This window comes from Cyprinodon variegatus, unplaced genomic scaffold (assembly GCF_000732505.1).
Source record: "Cyprinodon variegatus isolate N-32 unplaced genomic scaffold, C_variegatus-1.0 Scaffold131, whole genome shotgun sequence".
In the NCBI taxonomy this organism is placed as follows: domain Eukaryota; kingdom Metazoa; phylum Chordata; class Actinopteri; order Cyprinodontiformes; family Cyprinodontidae; genus Cyprinodon; species Cyprinodon variegatus.
Window position 1 is genome coordinate 670,224 of NW_015150584.1, and position 26,062 is coordinate 696,285.

The window sequence follows — 26,062 nt, forward strand, 5'->3', positions numbered from 1 at the left end:
CCTCTCCTCTCCTCTCCTCTCCTCTCCTCTCCTCTCTAAACCAGGATGTTGGCTGCTGCTTGCTGTGGGCCTGCAGCCCGTATCAGCCTGAGGCCCCTGCTGGACGTTGTGGTTGCTGAGGTCACATGCCAGTATGCAGAATGTGAAATATGGATTTAGCTGGCTCCGATTGTGCATACATGTCTGCATGCACGCGAGAGAGTGAGAGGAACAGGGCACCGGGATTGTAAAATGCGATTACAGTGGCATGCTGGGTACTCTGCGAGGTATTGGTGTGGCTGAGTGTGCGTTGGTGTTGTGTGGTTGCGTGGGTGGGCGGGCAGGGGCTGTAGAAGGGAGACATGGATAGGATCAGCTCTTATCTAGGCTGCCCAGTGCCACACGAGGTGTAACACCACACCCACAGCACCACACTGTGTGTTTGAACAGACACACACACACACACACACACACACACACATACTATTGAAATCACTGTGCCTTAGTTGTTATCCAGTTTTTACAGAAGAAAAACAGATCTAGCAAGATTGTGGTCAAGGTCTAATTTCATAGCTTGCAGACTAAACTTTTTAAGATTTAATTGAAAGTGTGATGCTTTCAGATTTTAATTAGAAAATCTTACCTTTTGGATCAAGCATTAGTTTGGAGACAGCAGCAGCCTCTGTGGTGTAACGGCAGCTGGAATTGTGTGATTTTTAATTTCTGAAGAAAATGACCACTAAGCTGCTCTATTTGTTCTAATTCTGGAGTAATCCATTTTTAAAGTCTGACCCAATAATCGGTTTATTAATAAGATTTAAATGCATCTTCTTCCTGGCATTCAATGTAATGTGTTTTATTGGTATTTGAATTACAACTAATTGTCTTTCTTTTTTTTTTTCATCTGTTGATAATTTTGAGTTTAAATTTGCCTTCTTTCTTCTTAATTTTTTCCCAGTATTTTTCTAAAAAAAGCAGAAATTATTAATGGTTTAAATGAAGAAAAACAAAATTAAAGTCATAGGCAAACACATAAAAAATACATTAGTAATCAGCTAATGCCTCATTAGCTGGTCGTAGCATGTCTGATCTGAGCGTGGTAAAAGCTAAAGTAAAGGAAAGTCGCATCTAAGCGGAGCTTTAGCCGCTGTCGAAGATCTCAAAGTGTCTCCAACAGGGCGCCGTACTTCCAAACAGATGAGCAGCTTTATTCATCACGCCGTTTGTGTTCTTCTGCTCATCCATCTTGACCCGATTTGACTCCTCACAAAACCACAGATCGTGTTTCAGAGCTGTGTTTTCTAATGGAGTGAAACAACACTTTGTTGTGTTTTCTCTTTCAGATTTGTAATGCACCGGTAACATTTCAAGTGGTTGTTTGAAGCTTTAAGCCACAGCGGTTGAAACTTGATTGTTCTTTTTGAAATGGCTGGATGTTGACTAAAATTCTATTTCCAGGCTTTGATCACTTACACATATTTATTATAAACAATACATTTTTTTCCATTTTGAATATGACTATATATATATATATTATAAATTTTTCTATTCCAGTATTTTTAAACATAGTTATCCTCAAGCCGTGGCTGCTTTAAATGTTGCAGATGTTCTTGTCTGACCTGCTGCAGAGCGTCCCTGGTGTCTCGCGCTGATACAGTTTATTAATACCACATTTATCTGCATCCGGATGGGACAAGTCATCCTGTCTGAAAGTAAATTTCTGTCAAAATAATCTATGAAAATTTTTCAATTTATTTTTTTCTTGGAAACTTTGACTAAAAAACACCCACGGCCATCTGTGGTTGTGGCTGCAGGTGCTCATTTGTTTTAACTCGGCTGTTTGTTCTTCAGTGAGTAAGAGCTCGCATTTAAATATAATCGAACAGAAAATACTGCCTGCACACACATGCATGCAAGTCAACACCAGTTTTTTTAAAGCACTAATAATGTTATATTGATCTTTTGGATAATAGATCTAATCTGTGTTTGTTTTTTATTTAATTATTATTAATTAATTATTATTTTTAAGATAAAATTTGGGGGGAATTTCACCCTCCCCTCCAGCTGTGTTTATTCTTTAGTTTGATGTTTTGTGTTGCTGAGAAAAAAGGATATTTTCTAGTGAAACTAAAGGTTGGATATGTTGTGTGTTGAAGTGTGAAGGTGTGTGCATCTTAAGACAAAACTCTGGATATGTGTGTGAGCCGGTGTGAGCCTTACCACGCCTGAGGTGAGCCCAATAACCGTGGCCTGGCCCAGAGGAATGCCGTTTCACTGTTTTTAGCCCTGAACAGAGAGGGAATGCCGCTTTAAATTGTATACCGGCTGTTTTGGTTTTCTTTTTTTTAGCGGGGGGCTCTTTAATATTTTGTCATCTGATTTTAATTTTTGTACTTTTCAACTGACGTATTAAAAGCCAAATGTCTCCAAGTCTGTAATAGGTCCTTTAAAACCTACACTACACAGCGGTGTGTCTTTCAGCTGTAGCCTGGAGGTAGCTGTAATAACTGGAGGTCCAGAGGGCCTCTACTGTAGTTAAAGGTGGCTGCTGGGAAGAAGAGGGAATCCCTGAATTTTCCTCAAACCTTAATTTAAACAGCAAATCCCGTGAGGATAAGGTTTTTATAAATTTTTTTTTTATCCGACGGAGACGTGCATCAGACATCTTGCCCTCAAGCGAGAGGATGAAATAGCCTAAAACGCACATAAAGGCATCACATGATTGAATAAAACTTCTTTTGTATGAGTGTGTGAGATTCTCCTTGACCTGCTGTTGTCTCTACATCTTTTCACTCCCTTGTGGATTTTCTTAGCCACCGCTTTCTTTGGAAGTAGTCTAGAAGAGAGATGGGAGAGCAAGGAGGGAAAGGAATGGAGTGGGGGGAAATGTCAATTACAATTACCAATAATCATTATAATTAAGCAGTCACTTAATAGGAAATCAAATTATAGCGGGGGTAACAGTAGGACAGAGGATGGTCCCATGGGACTGTATTAATTTCTCTTCTTTTCTTTAACTGCTGAACTTCACCTTTATTGTCTCTTTGCTTCTTTTTCTCCCCCTTTTGAGCTGGGAGGGGTCGTCGAGAGGGCTTTATTAACTGGTAGCCTAGGGTGGTGGTATTTTTGGGGGGTAGGGGAGAGGGGCTGTATATTAATATTAATAAGTTTTTGGGATGAGAAGCAGGAGGAAGAGGTGTGAGCGAAGGAGGGGTGATGGGGGGGCCAAGGCAGTAATGGATCCACCAAATCTCTACTGCTTTCTGACGGGCCATCAACTCCTCCTTCATTCGCTTACTTTTCTGGTCTTCCCTTGGTCCTGAGTGTCTGTGGCGGACATAAAGGAGATCAGAAGTTCAGTTTAACCGTCAACAGTGCAAGAGGGAAAACCTTTAGCAGACAAACATGCATGCCTCGGTATGCAAAGGGTTGCCTAATAATAGCTGCCCAGTGTTTTTCACAAAGTCCCAGCGGATGGCTGTTTGAGTGTGTGTGAGTGTGTGTGTGTGAAGGAGATTCTTGGCAGTGTACCGCACATCTAGACAAGTGTGCCTGTTTAGCAGTTTTTCTCTCCAGAGGCCCCTGGCGGTGCGTATGTGGCCATTCCAAGGCTTCTCCCCACGTCTCTTAATTAAGGCGCTCGGCAGACACAGACCAGCTGGGCCAGGTCTGGCCTCACTGGCACTTACTACCATTTCTCCTCCTTCTCTCTTGCTTACTTTTTATTCACCTGTTCGCTGGTTTTGGAGATTTGTTTGGTCTTTGTTAGTCCCATCGATTGAATTCAGGTATTTTAGCCTGTGTTTTCTAGAGCCCTGAGGTGGACTACTGGTGCAACGTGGCTAAAATCAGAGGTTTGATTTTTTCAGAATGTCATTTTAATCAGTAAGATCTTAAACCTACTCTTGTACCATTACTCTTAATTAGCAGCCTTTAGGGGATTTTACAACCTCCTAAACACTGTTTTAGAATAATTTGACAATTTATCCAGTAAAATAAACCGTGGATTGACAGAGGAGTTAAAACCCTAAAGCCAAATGCCCAAAACACACTAAAAGTCCAAATATGACACTTTGGATGTGCTGCTTAATCAGAATTGTGGGAATTTAGCCCAAAATGTACATTTTTTATTAATCTGTGGACGCCATCTTTAAAACAGAAGAGGCTTTGATTTTATTGGTGTTTAAATGTCAGGCTTGAAGGGTTAGAATCAGTTTCTGTGGCTTTCAATAGAGATTTTTTTTTTCAAAAGCTGTCTAATTTTCAAGGCATTTAGTGTTTCTATTGAAACTTAGTGAATCTAATTTTCCTTATGTAGACAAACAAGTTTAAGTAGCCAAGGGACCTGGTTTTTGCTCTTAATGCTCTTATGGAGAGAGAGAGCAAGACTTTTAGCTGATAACAAGAAGGCTTAGTATGCTTTTTGATGATCAAAGCTGGTGTTTAGTCTTTCTAAGTTTTCTGTCAAAGCATGATGTGAAACAATCAATCTTTCTTGAGATAAACACTAGTTTAATAAAAAAAAATGGTTGTATTAAAATAGTAAGTTTTACAGGGACTACTTGCCATTTCTTTCTTGCACACACAGTGTGACATTGTCTCTGCCCCTAATGTAAATATAATGACATCTCAAAGCTCTAATGCTAGAAAAAAATCTCTTAGTGCTGCTTTTCTATCCTCATATGAGAAAATGGCTAAAAGTATTATTAGTATATACAAGTTTTACCGAAGCAGTTGACTCCTCCTACTTTTTATACCAGTTGAAGAACAACAAAAGTACTTCTTTTAGACATTCCCATTGGAAAAACTGGATGCACATCATTTAATTTTTAATTATAATTTTGATAATTTACTATCAATGTATTTGCAAAGAATCAATTAGGTTATAACACTGTAACAAAACACTTTAAGGTTTAGTCTGATGTTCAAATGTAGATCTAAGTATATCAATATTTGAAAGCTTTCCTTGTAATCAATATAATTCATTAAGAAGCATCAAATACATTAAGCTAGACATTTTTTGTTTTTTATGATTTAAACTTGTAGTAATAGGTTCTCAATAGTAGTGTTAATGTGCATTAAACTAACTAAAGTAAAGGTTGTTGCTCAGATATTTAGAATTTTCTATTTTTATCTGTTTTTTACTGATTAAAAATGATAACAAATGTATTTCATTGAAACAGTTCACTTATATAAACCAGTAATTGTCCTACTACAGCCCGTGATTGGAATGTCCTACGCCTTCGAACATGGGGTTTAGGGCTGAGAGGAGACAGGGGGTGAAATGGGATTCAGCTGAATTCCTTTCTCAGAATCAGAATGACAAACTCTCCAACAGATCTGTATAACTGGTTTAGCTCACAAATTCAGCTGAAGTCTTCACTCATACTTGCGACCCCGTGTGCACGCACGCCTGTGCATTAGCACACCCGGGCTGCCCCTTTATCCAGGGGATTATGGTTAAATGAAATGCTGAGATTCTGGCGGCAGGTGCCCTGATAAAGCCAAAGTCAGCGTTGGGAAAGAAATTTAATTATTGGGGGATAAAATCAGAGAGAATGAGATAGTTACTGAGTCGTTGGGGAGTTAAGTCATTGATATTTCTGCACAGGCTTTCAGACAACACACAGAGTTCATCACACACTTAATGCGAGACGTGTTTTGTGTGTCTGAGTGTGCATGCATCCTGTGGTTTTTTAAACTTTAAAAGGTTTTAATGAAGGCTCAAAGCTCATTTGGCTTATGCCTGGTCTTAAACTACTTTTATAAATTAGCTGCTTATTAAAAAAAAAAGGTGATTAAATTAATCCCCAAGTGAGCTATCCGAGGATTCATGTATTTACCGCCATTTTGGTTGCCATGCTAACAGCTTTTTTTTGTAGGTTTATATTATATTATTATTTCTTTTTTAATTATTTCATAGTTAATTGGTTGATGATTGCTGTGTATATATATGTATGTATGTATTTTTTGTAATTTTATTTTTATAAATTAATCCAAAAATGTTGTTTTTGCCATAAAAACTATTTTTTCTTTACCCAACTGCTTGGAAAAAGGTTAAAATGATTTTAACTTTCTTTAACAACACGAGATAGAACCTACTCAAGCCCTTGTCCTAAATAGGAACATGTAATCAATTCAGCCCAAAGTATTTATTATCTGCTTTAACCCCTCTACAACTCTTTATTATTTTGGAAAGGATGCTTTTATTTTGAAGTCAACACCTTTTGTTTCCTTTGTAAGCACCTTCATCTAATGCTCCAACAGTAATCTATTGTAAACCAGCTTTGTAGCGGCAAGAGGAGAGCTATGTTAAAGAAAATAGTCTAATGTTGGAAGAAACATTTTTGCACCTTTGAATTATTAATTTGAAAACTGGTTTTCTAAGTCAGAAACAAAATAAAAGAAGATGAAACAAAATAAAATGTTGGGAATTACAACTAGATTTAAAATTATTGGGGAAATAATTTACACATTTTTTTTTCATTTTTATTTTCTTTCAGCTACCATTAATTTACTTAAATGCAGTATCTGTTGCCATTAAATAATAAAAAATAATAATTAGTGTTAAATGTCAAATATGCAGCTCAAAATTTAGGGATGTTTTAAGTTAAATCAGCTCTTGTAGTTAATTCCTCAGAAATAGAAAAATGAAAATATGTTTTCTTCCATTTATTTGCAAAGGGGGAACAAAAGCTCAGTCTGCATCTTTTCACATTGCTGTTTGACTCATGTTAATGGCTTTTGTGATCCTTTGGGTATAATAAATAACCAGCCTTAGATCTTAGAAAACTCAATTTTACCGATTTTACATATTAAGTTTATTTGAAATTGGCAACCATTTCATTTCTATTTTCTCACATAGAAAAGTTAAAGCTAAATAATTAGCACAAACATATTTAAATTCTAACAAATATACTGCTAAGTGATGGTCTTAGTTATAGCTGTCATTGTTTATCTTTAGTGTTTTGTTTTTTTTTTTTATCTTTGATAGTCTTTCGAATTTAAAATGTTTTTGTTTGGCTCAATATCAACCTTTTCTTTTCCATTAAAAAAAAAATTTTGATATTTTGTAAAGCAACTTCTAATAGAATCATTCAAAAAATGATAAACCATGACAGTCAAAGGTTACGAAGCCTAAAAATAGCCCAGTTTCCCAGTTTTTTTTTTGTGAGAAGCAATCTAAATCGGCTGTGAACAAACAGCCGTCTGTAATCTTACAGGACTTTTTAAATGTAAACAGATTAGCCGTCGTGCGGCTGTGTGGGGGCGTGCAGGTGAGAGCGTTTCCGTCCTCTCTGAGTGCAGACTGATCAATAGTAATCGGGTTGAGTGTCTCAGACCTGCTTCTTGCCTTTGAACCTCAGGCCTTTTGTAGGCTGACGCAGGGCCAGGAGAGAAAAGGGGACAAGAGGGAGAAGAAAAAGGGGGAGACGGGGAGAAAATGGAGGATGTTTGCAAGTCGACGAGCATGACTGACTCCCTCAACCAAAACTCCGGATATTTATTCAGCATTACTTACTAATCTGAAAAAAAAAAAAGGATCCTCCTGCCTTTTTGTGTCCTGCCTTTCCATTTCAGTCGTATCGTAGGGATGCAGTCTCTCTATGTTTGTGAGAGGATGGGATTCTAAAAGAGGGAATTTGCAAAGGTTGATCTTTTAAATTGGGTTTGATAGTACCTCCATAAGTCTTCATGATGCATTAACAGGCTTGTCTTCTCTCTCCCTCTTGTTTACCAATGCAAACACACTCCCAGAGTATCTGTGCTGCACCATCCTCCTTTATTCTGTCTCTTTTATGACTTCCACAAAAGCAGCTTGTATTAAGTGAGGTTTGAAGCTCCTCTGGTATTAGCGGGAAGGCATTAGGCATAAACTCAAAGGTATATTAAAGCAACGGCCCTGTTGTTCATATAAACACACCAATTCAATTTGGCATGCCCCACGGGGAATGGGATTTCAGCAGCTTCCGAGAGCAGCAGCAGGAGCAGGAGGGAGGGAGGGAGGCAGCAGTGAGGTAAGACAAGAGGATGTGGTATGAAGGGATCTCTGAGAAGAGCAGAAGCAGCGAGAGGGAATAAGGGAAAGAAGGCGGAGGCAGAGGGCTGGGGTGTAGAGATTAGCATACCGGAGTAGCATAGTGGTTAGATGTTGGTAAATTCTAATTTCTGTTGTATTAAATACCCAGATGTGAGCCGTGTTTGTTTTTATACAGTCCTTTTCAATGCTCTCAATACTTTTTCCACAGTTGTTAACTATAAAAGTTTTACGTAAAATATTTTGGAACATGGTTTACAGAATTATTTTGCAAGGCAAACACTTTCCTTCAGTTAGATGCTGCTACCACTGCTGTAGGGATGGTGTGTTTGGTTTTTTTGCCACACTGTGCATGCTGACCAAATATCCAGTCTGAGGCTTTGTCCGAATGTCCGCCCTAATCAGGAAGGCAGCTCTGTGATTGGATGCCCTCTGGACTCAGTGCAGGAAGTGGGAAACAAAAGGATCCTCACTAAATTAACTTTTTTTTTGGTTATTTTTTCCCCCCCCATGCATGAAGCTGTTTCAGAACTGGAGAGCTCCTTCAGTGACAGACTGCTGCACCCTAAATACACCAGGGAGCGTTATCACAGATTCTTCCTCCCAGCAGCTGTAAGACTTTATAACAGAGGTGTCAAACTGGTTCGAGAAAGCGCTGTGTGGCTGCAGGTTTTCTTTCCAACCAAACAACAGCACACCAGACTCCATTCATATCATCAAGTCATCATGTTCAGATTGAACTCCCTTGATGAGATGACTGGAACCAGTTTGACACCCCTACTTTATAACCACCATTGTTCCCAACAACCTCAATAAGTTTTTACATTCATGCTGATTTTGCACAGTTTCTACCATAGTCAGTTAAATAACATGCTGCTGTCATTTTGCACGTCTCTTATCATGCTGCTATTTTCAAATATCCATTACTGTAAAAATGTTCATAGCTGTGTATTGGTTATTTTATTCTCCAGGTGCACAGTTTTATATTTTTAAAGGTACAGTATACCATTGTTTATCTTTTATCTCTTCACTATTATGTTATTCTTATGTAATTTTCTAAGATCCACATTTATGTGATACATTTTTTCTATAATCTTTTTGCTGCTTTAAACACCAGGATTTCCCCATTATTGGACAATAAAGGAATATTCTATTCTATTCTATTCTATTCTATTCTATTCTATTCTATTCTATTCTATTCTATTCTATTCTATTCCATTAATCACTATACAGGGCAATTTATAGTGGTTACATCAATTAAAATGAGTTTCCGAACATCTAGTGCAGTGTTTCCCTACCTTTTTTGTCTTATGTACCCGTTTGGGCATTTGTCTTACCATGACTACCCCTCAGTCAAAAATAATGATGATTGTCCAAAAGTGGAATGTACAATAACTGAAACCGGGGAAAAAGGTAAATTATGTTGTATATAAATACACCCAAGGCTTCTCAGAATTTACATCATGCATACTTTCCCACCACTTTACAATGATGAACCTGTTTGTTGGTCTGAACCCAGCCATGCACATTTTTAAGGTTTGAAACTGCAGGTTTATAGATTTTAAAACCTTGGTATATCTTAAGGTGTATACCCCCACCCAAATCCTTGCACACAGAGCAGAGCAGAGTCCAAAATCTTCATTCATGATGCTAGCATCTGCAGCGTGGTTCTCTTCTGCACGCTTGGACAGAGCGAGGTGTGGGAAAACCCTACATTTATATTATTCAGTCCAAATTCAGATGGGCTTGTCAGAGAAGCTGCTGTTTTTATTACCTGTCAGAAGGAGAGCAGGAAAAAAAAACAGTGGATGGATGGAAAAGAGGGGAGCAAATTAAACGACACTAAATGAGACCCCCTATCTCTCTGCTCTCATGCCCTGCCATCCTGCCATTCCTCCCCGTGTCGTTGACAAACGCAGACTCTGACAGCATGCTGTTGTTCAGCTCTATCTCTGAGTTACCTTCGCCACGGTTTATCTGTCAGTCAGATGCTGCAATTATTTTGCTCGTCACTGAATTACATCTTTAGCCAAAATGGAATAAGCTGTGCCAGGCAACGGAGTCTGGGGGTTAGAAAAGAAGTCTCTGGTTTTTATGACTGAAAGCATCAAAATGTGCATTAATATGTTCTTAAAGATGATTTATGCATCATCTGAAGACGTTAGGGGAGATTTTGGTGTTTCCTCCCATCACTCACTCCTCTTCTCCACCCAGTATAGACCCCCTCCCTTTACCCCTTCCAGCCAGGCATAACCTCTGCCATCTGCCCACTCCATTCCTCTTACTATCTTTCTCCTGTTTTCCTCATCACCTCCCCCTGGACCCCTCAGCTCCTCCCTCTGTTCGTTTAGAACCTTTATGAAAGCTTTTTGATGACATTCAGGTGAATGAGAAAAATTTAATTTTATTCTGGTGATTTTTTTTTTTTTGTGTCGCTGTGACCAAAAGTGAAATAAGAATCTTAGCAAAAACGTTGAGGTGTTCAAAGTAAGCGACATAAATGTATTTACCATTTTTCCACATTGATATATTTCCTTTAATATTAAATATGTGGAAGAATGTAGTAAAATTGCAGTTTTGGGTTTTTATCAAGATGGTTCTTAAATACCAAATACATAACGGAGCATTAGACTAAGCACATAACCTAAAATGAAGCTCAGCTGACATGTTATATGTTCATGTTTTATCCAGCTGACTGTAAAGGTGAATTATGTTCTCACTTAAGTAAAAAAGCTCTTTTACCTAAATAAAGATTTTGAAAATGTTACATCTGGCTTGTTCAGCTAAATGTCTCAGGAGGCCAGAGTTGCACAAAGCCAACAGCTCAGGGGTCGGACATTAAGCAATTAAAAAAAAAAGTCTTTCAATGATCCATCATTGCATTTTACTAGATTTATTCATTAATGCATAATAAAACCTCATTGTGTAATTCAGACCAATAATATTTTAAAATGAATTTCTTTGCAGTAACAGTAGTAATATTTTAATTAAAAATGTAATTTGAAAACAAATCGGCTGAAGATTAAGGTATCTCTCTCATTGATTTTTTTTTTTTTTTTTTCTTTCCACAAATTCCTTTATTGGTTGGTTGGTTGCTCGGCCCAATGCATAGCAGGTTAAGCAGAGAAACCAGAAAATCCTCCAAACAACACAGTAAAACTATATTTAGCATTAGCCTCTATCGTGCTAATAGCTACTGAAGGCTGCGTTTGCGTTTTTAAAGTATGAGGTGATAAAAAGAACATCTTCAAACATCTTTCCTCAAGCTGGTATAAGGTTTGAAGTACAGCAAAATGAAATGTTTCTGTTTGCTGCTTGAAAAATCTTAAACTTTCCCTACGCCCTGCTGGTTGTTTATAGTCGATGGGCCTGACGCTTAAAGAAACAGATTATAAAAACATATTTTTTTATCAACTTTGACAGCAAATACAGTTTAAAGGTTTATTTTATTTAAGAACAGTAACTGCGAACTATACATCTTAATTCCTGCAACTCAAATGTTGATTTTTTTTAAAACAGAATCAAAATATTGGTATCTGGGCAAGAGTGTAGAACTGCAGAACATAGACTATGACCTAATGACAATCTAACAAAAGTGCTTTGGCAGATCATTAACATATTCTACAAGCTCAGGATATTATACCTTCATTGCCTCCAGGTAAGTTAAACATTTTCCTCCCACGTTTCCATAAGGTCTTTTTAAATGCATATGATTTGTTATTTAAGTAACTTTGTTTTTAGTTTCCGAGGGAAAAAAAGCAGTTTTCTTTACTGTTGCTTGTTTCTCTCCAGCATTTTGCTAGAATTGATACATTTTGTTTCATATTTTTGTTTCCATTTTAAAAGAATTAACATGTTTTGCCTTTTTTTGTGCCATTATCCATAAGTTTATTTATTTATCTTTTATTATAGAGGATTTTTGTAATATATTTATTTTTAAAATGCACAGGGTTTTATGGTACGGGTATTTGATATGAGGGTTTTTTACAGAAATTTACCAGCGTAAAGCTAAATCTATGTTGACTAAGGATTCCTGGATGGAGCATATTTAAGGACGAACTTTTAATTTTTATTTTAAATGCTTAATTAGTGCTCTTAATTGGCTGTTCTCTCAGTTAATGTTATTTTAGTCCACATACTCCGTTTAATGATCATTCACTTACTAAATTAGGAGACATTTATTTCATGATCAATTAATAAATGAGAATCTGATTAATTGCTTCAGGGAAGTGAAGTCTTCCTTCTGAAGTGCTATCAGGTCATTGTATGAGAAACTTTGACCTGTTCACATTAGTTATTATGCTTTTAAATGTTTTATTAAATATGATGCTGGAAATTTTTGCAGCCAGGAGGCTCAAATTTTAATTCTGAAACATTTTGAAATACAACAAAGTGTTTTTTTTTTTACACCCCTTGATAGGTCCTTCTTGAAAAAGAGATTTTAAACTCAATGAGGTATTAGCTCCTTAAATAAAGGAAACAATAGTTATTAAAACCCCACATGTGCTGCTATTTTAAATAGAGATGCACTGACCAGTCAGTTTGGATTTCCTCAGCTTTAGGTGGTCAGCTGATATTTCAATATTACTCCTTCAATCTCATCTACCACCACAAATGCCTGAAAATCTGCTACTGCCAATACTCTAAATCAGGTTTCCTCAATTTCAGCCCCCAAGGTCTGGAGCCCTCTGCCTTTTTAGGTCTGTCTCTGCTTCCCCACCTGAATCAGCAGTTAAATGTCCTCCTCAGCAGGCAGTCATGTTTACCAGAGTCCTGCTAATGACACCAAATATTTAAGACATGACTGTTGAAGCAGAGATGAATCCAAAGGATGCAAGATATCTGACCTTGAGGACCTGAATTGAGGAACAGCTCTAGATTTTATTTTTTTATTTGAAAGCAAAACATGTTTAGTCAAAACAGGCCTTTATTGTTTCACAGGTAATTTTAGTGTTCTTTTTCAGTAGAGTAAGTTTGGAACATTCAAAACAGTTGCAAGAAAACAGTATTGGGCCTAAAATGCTTGTTTTTAACCCTTTATTAGGGCTATCAGTGAAATAATCAACATTTCAAGCCAGTAGTGTCATTGGAATCCAGGATAAGACCTTATTACCTTTGGAAGTTTAAAAAAATATGAATATTTTGATGGCAAGAATGAATGTCAATGTAATACCAAGAAAATCCAACTTGCCAGAATATATTAAGAGAAATAACAAAAGTGCTTCTATAAGAAATTCCTGAAAAACACTCAGAGTGAAAGAAACATTTTTTTTTTGGTACAACATAACCTTAGAGGCATTAAAGCTGATACTGGACTTACATTTTTTAGTTTATAAACCTAAATATAATCTTTAACTAGGCTTATTCACTTTTTAACTTTTCAATTAGCTTTTTACCTTTTTTTTCTTGAATTAACCTTTATTTTTAAATTAATGTACAGTAGGTAAGATATCATTCAAGGGGTCACCTAATTGGTCAAATGCCAAAATAAGATGTGCAGCCATGTAGCAGGATCTTTAATGAATAGCTGGATATAGATCTTGTGCTTCTAGACCTATTCAAGTGATCAAAAATAGTAACTTGCCCTATAAATGGTTAAAGATCTATAACTGATTATCACCCTGAAAATTGCAATATAAAACTATTCACAGCTGGAACCCTGTTAAAATATTAAATCGATTGCAGAAAAAATATCAGTCATTTTAAACCTTTAGACGGGAAGTAGAAATGTTTCTGTGGCATTAATCAGCATTTTACATGTTAAGGTATATTAAAACATATATAGTGATAGGTTTTATGACAATACTTGTTATTTTATAGCATTTCCCACCACTGAATGTCCCACTAAGTTCCAACTTCTGCCTGCAAAGTGCAAAGAACAGCTGGATAAGTTATAAATTGTATTTGAATGAAGTGATAAAAGAGCCATATTAGGTGGCCTGCTTCTAATCCTCTATTGTTCGTTGTCTGTCCCCCTGTCCCACAGAGGGGCTGCTCTAATTAAAGACTAATAATTGCATTGTTTTTTTTCAAGCCTATTGAGACAGAGATTCTGCTCTTCAATCATTCTCTCGCTCCCTTGTACTCTGGCCGTGGAGGGCTATCTCTCTGGATGGAGTCTGAAAACATGCAGTGAATAACTCTTTGGGTGTGTGTTTTTACAGATGTGTATGTGTGTCTGAGGGGGTGGAGGAAGGAAATGGGCAGATCTAAATTAAAACTTTAAAGCATCATTATTTAATTACCCCAAAGGCAGTGGATTTGGAGGATTGAGGGGTGGCTTTGTATGTGTGTGTGTGTATTTGCTCATGCAAACATGTGCTGCTTTCCAGGATTATTTCACTTTTTTTCAATTTGCCCTTTCTGCATGAAGATTCTGTGTGTGTGTGTGTGTGAGTGAGTGAGGGGACCTGTGTTATTGGTTATTGGTTGCCCTCTCCCACTGGCCCTCCTTCACCTCCATCATGCACACATACTCGCAGGCACACATGCTGAAGCGCCGGAAGATAAAAAGGCATTATGGTAAATTCCACTTAATGACAAATTTTTAATTTGGAGAACAGGGCCTGGTGAATGGAGCTTAATTACCGGGGCCAAAGATCCCTCGGAAAAATAACCCTCTCGACGTGCCCAACCTGCCCGATAATGGAGCGCTCTGTGAAATGGTTTAGATTAACCAGCTCCGTTTATCTCTCCTCCTGCAACCCCCACACCCCCCCCTGTATAATAACAAAAATAACAATCATGAAAATTCTATCTGCCTCCCAGCCCCCATCAGCCTGCTCGCCTCTCTGCCCTCCCACCCTCTGCCTAGCTCGATCCCGCAGGAGGAAATTCATCAAAATGAAATTGAGGTTGCAACTCAGTGGTTTTATTAAAATATATTTGCCCCTCACAGACGACAACAGACTGCTTGTTTGTGTTTTGGTGCCAAAAACAAAAGGGGCAGCGGGAAAGGTATTGTCATTGTTTTACTGGAGTCGGGTTTTTTGTCTGCTTACAAAAAGCCATGACTTTAAACGATTCAAAAATGCACACTTGTTGATTATTAGCTGGTTTGCCAGATTGTATAAACTCCACTTACTTATCTTTTGATAGTTTAAATCAAACCATGTTTGTGGACTTCTGCTCAACGGAGCAAAATAGTAATTTTAGTAAAATGTCTAAAGTTCAAACTAATAGCACTACATGGTATTTCCTTTTTCTGTGCCTTTAGCCTTAATGAACCTTTAGCCTTTATTAATGTTATCTAATAAATTGTAGAACACGTAACTTCGTTGAAGGTTTCCGCAGCTTTTTTTAAAACCGGAAATCTACTGCTATAAAAAAGATAAGGTCTTTTTATAAGCTCTTCATAAAGAGCTGCAGTACTTTTAAAGATCCATTGGTGACGTGTCATATGGAAACTTTTCTGATGAACGAATAAGCAGATTAAGCTCCACCCGGTTTTTCTTCAGCGAAACGCCTTTCATAGCGTTTTAAGAAGCTTTTAAACAGGGATTTTAAAATTTAGTCGAACTAAAGGCAAATAGAAAAGGACATCTTAGCAACCTGTTTCCATTGGTATTGAAATTTTAATGTAATATTTAACTGCCACTCAATTTATCGAAGGAACAACCCCAACAGAACATGTTTAAGGTACACGAGCTAAACTCATCTTTAGATCATAGTCTTCCATTAAAAATTCATGTCTCTTAAGAGTGATGATCCATGTCACATTTTTCGGAGCATGCATTGTCAAATCTGGCCTGATTGGGTTAATAAAAACTCAGATTATCAGCAGACAGATGAACATAATTTGAATGCTTCAGATTAATAATCATGGCTAAACACACAGTGAACGGATATTAAAAAGACTCAGCGACTTCCTGTCTTCCATCAGACCTGCAGATATGTGCTGGCTCGGCTCTGGATGGCTTTGGATCTGGTTTATTTGCACACGCACAAGTGCACACATGACGCCACTTTTACTTTTCTTGGCATTCTTTGGTCCCTGTTGTTGTGTACCCTGATTGGACCATGTGGTTGCCATGCGGTTGCCAGGCCGCGCCCCTGCTGTGTGGTAATTGGTGTCTATGGTGTTGCCGCGTGGCGACGGAGGTTTGATTGACAGGTTTGGCCACCTGCCCTGCCCTGGCTGCCAACACGGTGTGGAAGGGGGCGAAGAGGGAAAAGGGGAGGTGGCACAGGCGAGCAGAGGGTGAGCGCTCGACATGTCACAGGGGGAAGCGTGGTGGGGGGGCTTGCATATCACATCGTTAGCTGCACTGAAGTATGTTTGACGTACAAAGTGGAGCCTAGATTGGAAAGTCGCTCACAAAAAGCACATCACCCTCAGTGTCATATTGTCACCCACAAACCTGAATGGGTATAAATTCTCAAGTTTGTTGATCATTTGCATTATTTGCATCAGTTTAAAAACCGCATTTGATATGATCATGACAGACTTTTGATTGTTTAACACAAAGTAAGTAGCTACAAAAATATAGTTTAAATAGGCTGTGCATAAAGAGATGTAATTAAATGTAAAACACATGGTTTAAGTTTAGTAATTTGCAGATTGCTTTATTTTGATAATTTATAATAGCTACTTGATAATATAACCTCAGCTTTAAGATTGTTCTACTGCTCTTAAAAAGTTCCATTCTATAGATTGTATCTGATTTGGTGTGTTTGAGTTTTTTTTTTTTTTGTTGATTTTTTTAAAAATATTTTTAGCTATGTTTCATACTACTAGACACATGATTTCGAAATTTCTTTTTTCTGGTTTGTGGTATCATATTAAACAGAGGTTTTTGAAAAGTTTTAAAATCAGACAATGTTCCGTACTGTTTATTGGGTCCCGGAGTGTCCTGCAGATCTTCTACCTCCCTCCCCCACATATTTTTTTTGCACTGCTGGGCACCTTTTATAGACGACTACAGTTTCATGTCTTTACCACTGTTTTGAGTTATCTCTGCTTATGTAACTAAAATTATTTGAATGGTATTTGGTGAAAAAATGTGGTGCGTTAAGCTACAAGCGAATGTGCCTGTAAAGAAGCGGACTGCAGGCTAGCAACCTGCCTGCCTGATGAACCGACCATCTAATACCAGTTCACTCGACTTCTAATATTCCTTGCACTATGCCTTTGGCAGCTCTTCTTAAACTTAAATGTTGTCTTTTTTATATTTTTGGTCAAGACTAGATTATGCATCGGCATAAAAAAAACCAAAAATGAAATGGTATAGCATTTAGCTGGAATGATCAACATACTATTTTAGCAATGATAAGCTTTTTGATTGTTTTGAATTTTTTCTAAGATAATGAGATGTATTGAAGCTGTGTTATATATATATTTCCTTCTGATTATTACATATTGACAAACCATTCCATGCTTAAACCCTCATATTTTTACATGTTTGAAGAGATATTTTAGTACATATGTGAAACAAAATTGGTTTCTGTGTTTCAGTTTGTGTGCAACATCAAAATGTACCCACCATATCACAGAAACACAAACATCTAAAAACTTTCAATAACTGTTTATTTTAGCTTTTTGTTCTATTTTTTAATTAAAATATCTTTTATATAAATATATGATTTATTCCATTACATGGGAGACAGGATTCCACCTTTGGATCATAATTTAATTTTTAGTTTTATGTTAAGGGCATGTCATCATGCTCTGCATCCTGATAATATATTTATCCAGTTAAGGGCTCTTTCTTTTCTCTTGACGTCCGCAACAAACCTGGAATTCTCTAATGAGACATTAAAGCTCAGGGAGGGTAATGAGGCCTTAGTGGTGGTGGGAAAAAGAGAATAGCAAGGGACGTTTAGCCTAATTGAAATTGACATTTTAAATGCTTCAGAGTGTCATAATGGCTTGTTTATATAATGCTGTGTGGCTCTACCGCCTTCTCAAACCACCCCTCAATGTGAAGATAGAAACATGATTACAGTTACTTATTTTTCCTAAAAGAAGAAAAAGCTGTACTGGTCAAAAACCAAAAGTCCAAATGAATACATTTCTGTATTCTTTAATAGATGTCCTGCTTAAAAGAACATTGAACATCTCAGATATTTTGTTCTGTTTTTGGATTTTCGTAGATTTTTTGTATCGTCAAATGAATCTCCATTTCTATATCAGTGTAAACAAGTTTTACATTGCAAGTCATGAAAGAAATCAGCACATGTATTTAATGGTAATAGCTAGGAAAAACTGCCATTAAGCATCTTTAAATCTTTTAAATCTCTATAGCTACACATTTTGGCCTGTTATTTTTTTCAATTTAATTTGTTTTCCAGAATCTAAAGCATATTTAAGCATACTGTAGACTTTAACTAGGCCACTTTATCATTTATTGATTTAATTTTAGACATTAAAGGAGCTCAGCAAACTTTATGCTTTGCGCTCCTCTGGTGATGAGATTAAAATAACACTAGTGTTGTAAATGCGCATGAGAGAAGAGAAAAAGCACCGCAGTCTGTGACTGCAATTATGGAGCATTTTTTGCATATTGTCTTCTGAGGAGAGAAAGATAGAAATATTGAAGTTATTTTGAACTCAGCAACTTGCCTTTTAAGCATAAAGAGAGCCAACTGTAAGTCCTTTATCATTTCCAGGTCAGATCTATCCCCCTTCATTTGTTGATCAGTCTCAATAATATTTTTTTTGTTGCACTAGACACAACTTTTATTTTTTTCCTCTTATGTTGGTCTGGTGGGGTTTGAGGTCTTGTTGCAGCTGTTTTTGAATCCATCTTCAGAATTAGTTGCCCATGGTCTCTAACTAATGGGTCCATGGCGGTGGGAGTGTCAGCAAAGTAGCCAGGTGAAAGAAAACACGCAGTGCGTCACTCAAACACAAACACACAGGGAGTCTGACCCAAATCACGCTCGTCAACTGAGTACCGGAGCCTAAAGAGGCAACAGCTGTAAATGGAGGAAAACTAAATTTACATGCTTGGTAATTGTAATTCAGTTGGACTTGTCTGTGTGCTTTGGAGCATTGCCTTCTCCACCAGTCTCAACTTATCGCTAGTCTGCAGAAGATTTCTCAAAAATTGTACGAGGACATTAAGATGTTTTATTTTGCAAAAGTAAAACATCACTACTATACCTTTGAGTTGGTTTTTGTCAGTGAATCTTGGTTTGAACCTTTCTGCCTCCTTTCCTCTGTGACTCCTGGTCTTATCATTGTTCTTTTTCATCTTGCTCATTCACTTTTTTCCTGCTGTTTTACAATATTTTGGATTGTCTAATCTGACTGAGAGAGGAAGCCTGCATAGAAGGAGGTGATGTTGTTTTGTTCTCACACACTCCCACACACCCTCCCTATTGTCATGTATACCGTTGCTAATCCTGCCATGTCGCTTCAGTATAAAACATAACCTCTGTTTGGGGTGAAAGGCCGCTGTTTTACCCCCCGTTTGTGAGACTGTGTGTGTGTGTGTGAACGTACGCTAAATGTTGGATTGGGTTGGTATGCCTGGTTAAGTGCCAGGATGGGAGAGTGGGATTCTTATGAGCTGGGTCAATCCAAGGAAACTGATTTTGAGGGAATAAACTGAACATAGGTGAGCTTTAGCTTACGGTCAGTTTTTTTTTCTTCTCGCCCTTGGTTTGTCAGACTTAAACCATCCTGTCTGAACCTCATCCCATTTGTGTGTGCGTGTCACCCCAGGAGACCCAGCCGTTCATGGTTCATTAGCCACACGTACACTTCCGTTCTGCTCTCGCTGGTAAAAGGGGCAGCTTCACACCCACACGTACGCGAGCACACACGCAATTCCTGTTTTGTTTAGTTCTGCCGGCTCTGATGAACAGGCACGCAGCCTCCTCCCCTCTCCTCCTTGTCTTCTAGTAATCAGGATACCTCTGAGACAGACAGGTAGCATCTGTCGCTTTCTCTCCCCTGCTCCGGCCCTCCCTCGGTTTCTGCGTCTCCCTCTCTTCCGTGCCATTGTGCTGCATTACCCTTGACGATGGATTGATGAGATAATGAAGGAGTTACCCCGCTGAAATACTCAACTGAAGTCCCAGAAAGTGTTCTGTAATGGATTTACAAACATTTAAAGGCATTTTTTTGCTTAGCAAGCTGACCGCTGACAGCGTCTCCACCTTTACGAGGTGTTGGCAACAACCTTAACGTCAAAGATCTCTGCTCGAAGATCTCTGCCTCCCCGTTACATCTGCTGAAATTGAGCAGTTGCAGTCGACACGGCAGAGGCCTCTTGTGAGTCTGTTCAGCTGCTCGAAGAAGAAGCTGCCATCTGCTTTTTCAGCTCCAGACTCCTTCATATCTGCCGGGCCACGACGGAGCGAGGCTGTGATGGTTTGGTTTTGAAATGGGGGCCTCCTGCTTGATTAGCATATTTTACCCTGTGTAGAGACAACAGATCCACACCAACCCACCCACCCACACCTCTCCTTTCCTTTGCTTTCCTTCTCCTTCACCCCTCCACCCATGTGTTTGATTCCTCGGCCGTGACAAAGAGCTTCACCCTTTATCCACGTGTGTGTGTGTGTGTTGGCTCGGTAAGATGGGGGTGGCCTTTAGATTAAGGGAAAGCTTCCTGCTCTTTATTTGGGGAGTCCCTCTGGGAGACGCCTAAGGAACGACTTTCGTTGAGTCACCACCGCCTACTTACATTCACACATACACACATGCACTTCAGATCTCGCACACACACACCTCACCCCTGCTCTTTTTTCAAGCTGCCCATTGACTGGGCACTGGTTGTTGTATAACACCAGCTAACCGTGCAAAGACACACATGTCCCACTGAGGCCCCCTAGTTTGCTCTCAGTATCTTAGCATTAGAAGTCCTCTCTTCTCTTACCTTGATGTTAACTAACCCGAAGAAGCTTATGGAGGCAATAATGCAGATATGCCACAAAATTAACAGAACTTAACCTGATGTGACGCGTAAGTCAGGTTATTGAGCGGTTTCATGCCGGGACTTAAATATCACCTCAAGTCTGCTTGGTTATAGAAGGCATTTATTTTTAATGATTTAGGGTTTAAATGAAACCCCCATTTAGCCTTAAGTGTATAACATAGTTTTACAGTACAGTTCTGAAAAAATCTTATAGTAAAAGTTAATAAAATTTAACAGCACCCTGCATAAACGATCTAGAAATGAGTCCAAAACCCTTAATTTGAGTAAGTAAATAAGATGATTTGCCAATGCAATGAGTATGTTTACCCTTAAAATAAGATAATTGGATAATATGCACCTGAAATAAGAAAATGCAATTGTTTTGCCTTGTTTTAAATATAAATTGTTTTGTTCCATTGGGAAACGGTTTCACTGACCTCCTCAACTCAAGAAAAAATGCCCTTATTTTAAGGAAAAGTAACATACTTAGCTTTGGAGGTTTTTTTCCCGTACAGGAGCATCATAATTGGAAAATCATCTATTTCTTAATGCATTATACATTTCAATTCAAAAACTCGTATTTTAAAGCTTTAGCACATTCAGTGGAATATTTCAAGCATTTACTTCTGTTAATTACGATTATTTTAGAAAAAAAAATCCAGTTTCACTTTCCTTTAATGTTGGAATGTTGCACAAGACGCATGCAGAAAGACTTCTTCTGCCAGAGTTGATCAGACCATCATATGTTTCTATGTTGGCGTTGTCCTGAGGATCCCCTTACGGAGGAGTCTTAAACCCCTACAGTTTATTGGTAAAGAAGCCGGCTGTTCAAAGTGCTGTATCGAAACGATTTTAAGGGGAAATTGGATGGAAGGAAAAAGCTTGATTAAAAAAAAAAAAAAGAAGTTTTAAAGCAGCACAAGGGACACAAAAAATGCAGCCTGGAAAGTTATTGGTAGAGCATGGATTACCTCCAGATGGAGGACATGGCCTTCAACTCGGCTCCATTCTTTGTGTCAATTCTTCCCTTAATTCTGCCCAGAACCAGGAGACACTCTGCAAAGGAAAAGATGAAGGGGAAAAAAATACATAAAAAAAAGTCTTACACATTTAGGTATGAAAAACTGCATTATTTTTGTAATAAATACTTCTGAGGTGTGTTAGGATTACCTTTTTCTCTCTTTATAATAGAAATATGTAAATGAAGGATTACAGGAGAAATAATCCAACATATGAAACCAGGATGAAGTAAATGAATTTGGACTCGTTTCTCTTCTAAAGTCTCTGTATAACACAGCGTAAAACATTTTGTATAAATGAAACATTTTTTTAAGTCTGTTTAAACCATCTTCATCTGAATGAAGTTCTGGGAGGAAAAAAAGCCTCATCATTAGAAGGGCTGTGGGATTATGGGTGAAAAAAGTATCACGATTATGCCTTTCATGTCAGTCAATAACAATAACTCCTGATTTATTTTTTACGCATTTGAAATAAGCACCAGAAAGACGAAAAACTACATTCAAACTGTAACCCTAGTTCTATTTTCTGGTAACCTTTGACCTTTAAGAAGAGGCCAGCACTACCACCGACCTTACTTAGTTTGGCCCTGAGAGGTTAGGAGGGTAAAGTGTTTCTGTAGATTTAATTATCTTTTCTGACACATGTATTTTCTAGAGATATTTACCAGATCTGTATTGTGATATAGAGGATTAGGGTTAACCCTAACCAAGCTATGATTATTAGGCTGTACATTGTCACATAATTTAATCATCTTAAATGATTGCTGTGAAAGATTCGGCCATTTTTGGAAAGGAGTGACCCTGAAAAGCGAATCCTCATCAATGCTGCGTTAACATGACTCTTTCAAAATAAAACCTCATTTCTTTTGGTTTACATTTTAGTCACTTATAGAGAACAGCCCATTCTTTATCTGATTATAAAATGAGTAGCATAAAGGTGTCATTGAAAAACTGATTTCTTTCTTTTTTTTTCTTGTTTGGAGGAAATTCTTGTGGAGGTTAAGCAGAAAAAATAGTTTCTTTCTAGAAGAGAAGGTATCAAATGTTCTGCTGCTCTTTTAAACTTAAATGCAACATTTTTAAGACGGTTTTCATTATCTGACGTTGATCAACTATTTTACTTTAGGAAAAGAGTGACAACGCTTGGATTTTAGTTAGTGCGATGGTGTCTGTGTGTATATTTGGAGGTGAAGGTCGTGGCAGAAAGGAGCCCCATCCAAACAGCAGCCATTTTAATTTGTTTGACAGGGAAGAGAGGTGATAACCTCCCTCTGCAGCCGCTCACCCGGGGAAGAGGGAGGGAGGAAGGGGGTTAGAAAACAAGGAGAGGAAGCAAAAGCAAAGGAAGGAGGGCTGAGCTGCATAGCGATAAGGGGGCTGGATAGAGAGAATCTGAAAGAGGACTGGAGGAGAGAAAGGTGGAAAGGAGAGTGTAATATTTGATTATGGCTCAAGGCTGTGTGTTTATCCAAAGGCTAAAGACTGTCAACCAGCTAATCGCAGGGGTCGATGTGTGTGGGTGTGTCCGTGCGCCTCAAAGCATGTGTGGGTCATTGCTTATGGGCGCATCATTTATGCCGACTACACGTGTCTGCGTGTTTGCACTCGCCTGTACGTTAGGATCTCTGGATGTCGGTTACAGTTCTGTGGGCCTGAGGAGGATACGGCGCTCTCCCTCAGGGTGCTGTTAGCGCCACTCTCATACAGATGTGCCAGGCTGCCACTGTGTCAGTTTCACTGTGGGTATACGTGTGTGTGTCCTCTGTCACAGGAAGCACAAGTCATCCCACAGGATTAAGAGTCTAACAGGGTTGCTTGGTTTTGTGGACTTAATATGTCCTGGAAATTTTTCCTGAGATTTTTACTGCTATTTTTTAAGGTATATTATTGTTAGAAAATTCACATGAATTGTCTGACATAAAAAAAGGTTAATCTCTTTTCCTCTGATACCCTGAGACAAAATCTTGTGCAACCAGAAGTCCCAAAATTGAATCTCAGTATTTATCCAGCTATTCTGTAAAAGACATAAAAGTAATGTTTAATCCATTGTGCAAATTTTGAAAGGTTGTTGCACAATTTTCCCATTGTGCACACCTCAACAAACATGCTGGACTGGGAGAAAATGAATCAGAGCAGTGGAAAAGAGGCCAGTGCTTCCTTAGAGGGGGCGGCAGAGATCCTCCACTCAGGCTGAAGAGTCTTAGTCCTGCACTGCACACATATGGTCTACATGGAGGAGCAGCAAGGAGAAGAAAACCATGAGACGTCCTTGTTATACGATAGCGATTAGATGGAAATCCGAGGCATGGATTTGCCCTCATGTTGAACCTGCCCCGGAAAAGAAGCTGCAATGAAAAGATTTAGATTTCTGCCTACTTGTGTATTAGAATGACCTGGTCAGCTTGATCATTTTTTTTCTGCCAAACTGATTTATTAAACCCTCTTCACAGATGCTTTCCATTAAATCTTGCTGAGTTTGACCCATTTTGAAATGAGCAAAACTGTTAATATCTCCATGTGCAAAGCTGGTAAAATACATCCAATGACGGCAACGAAATGTGTTTTTGACTTGGAAGAAACACATTCTTTTAAAATGAAATGTACACATTACATTTTATGTTAGAATATACAATGAGTATAAAAGGTTTTTACTGTATGTAATTTGCATTTTTTCTTTTATTAGATGCTGAAGAAGAAGAAGAAGAAGAAGAAGGAGGAAGTTGGATTGTTTCAGAGAAAGATAAAGAGGTAGGTGCTGATAGCCAAACGAAAGTCTATCTACTTTCATAGTTATTTTAGACTCATTTTGTTTTCTTAAAACTGGTTTTATTTTTCTTTTAGTTTGCATTTCTAATACTCCTGTTTAGAGCCTCTCAATCAGATCTCTTCCCAGTTTTTTTGTCTTCTATTCCAAAAAAGAGCTTTTAAATCAAACATTTGGGTCTAATCATAAAAAATATAATAAAATGGCCAAACCATCAGAAATCTTCTCTTGCTGTTACCATTATGGCCACAGCATAAGCTCAGTAAAGCACTCTGACTGTTTCAGGCTCAGATCTTTAACAAAGGCCGTGGTCCCAGGACTTTCCTGCAGCGTCCGTCCAGCAGATACTACACTGGGAAGAGTGTTCACTGTAGAAACTGCAACAAGACAGGACATCTCTCCAAGAACTGCCCTGACCCCAAAGTGAGTTTACACCATTGCACCGTAGGACGACCATCTGGTAAAAGTAAACGTACTAACTGCTGTGTTCTTTGTCTGCAGAAGTTGATGCCTTGCTTTCTTTGTGGGACAACGGATCACCTGGCCAGTCAGTGTCCTAATAAGCACTGCAACAACTGTGGCCAGCCTGGACATCTCTTCAACTCCTGCAGCGAGAGAGCTTATTGGCACAAACAGTGCCATCGCTGCAGCATGAGGGGACACTTCATTGATGTGAGTTTAGGACCAGAGTCGTCACCCTTTTTTTTTACCACCTAACAAAAAGTTAAGAGACACATTAAGGAACTGCAGATTCACAGCTTTTGGGACTTTTATAAGAGTATTAAAGCTTTAGTGAAATAAATTGGGTTAAAATGATTTGGTGTCAGCTTGAGATCAAAAAACGGTTCCTAAACATGACCGGCACTTAACCAGGGAATATTAACATTTGCGGTGAAACAATTTTAGCTTTCTGGCTGTTTACTGATCACTGCCCTTTGGAAAACTTGACACTAGGTAGAGCTAGACAATAATTAAATAATAATATAAAACGTTAAATAAATTCATTCAAAAACTGTGATAACGGCATTGGTTACATGAGTGAACACGTACATCACAGACAAGGGGCCTGAGCTCTGAAGCTGTAATACTGTGCTGCTAAGCTTCATGGCGTAGTTTTAGCTACAAAATGATGACCGGCCGAACGTTCCCATTCTGAATTATTGGTCTCTGCAAATGTCTCCGACTTTAGAGAAAGATTGTTGCATGTAGACCTTGAATAAAAGATTTTGCGCAGCTGAAGTTACAAGCAGGGGAGCAGAGCCTTCAAATAAGAGGAGAGCACAAGCTTTTCACTGCTGTCAGGGAGCCGCCCTGTGACATTATGTGTGAATGGATTTTTTTTTTTGACTGAACTGATCCTTTCTGAGATGAAGTTTTATGTATTTTTTTTAATATT

The 26,062-nt window shown here is 38.2% G+C and overlaps 1 protein-coding gene across 1 annotated transcript in view; it reads left to right on the top strand.

Moving 5' to 3' along the window:
- zcchc7 (zinc finger, CCHC domain containing 7) overlaps positions 1 to 26,062 on the top strand; it is a 62,709-nt gene that overhangs the window by 12,510 nt on the left and 24,137 nt on the right. Inside the window, exons 3-5 of the mRNA XM_015376179.1 lie at positions 24,586 to 24,650; positions 24,952 to 25,089; positions 25,168 to 25,338. Of these exons, the coding sequence (XP_015231665.1) occupies positions 24,586 to 24,650; positions 24,952 to 25,089; positions 25,168 to 25,338 (374 nt within the window). The remainder of the gene's footprint in view (positions 1 to 24,585; positions 24,651 to 24,951; positions 25,090 to 25,167; positions 25,339 to 26,062) is intronic.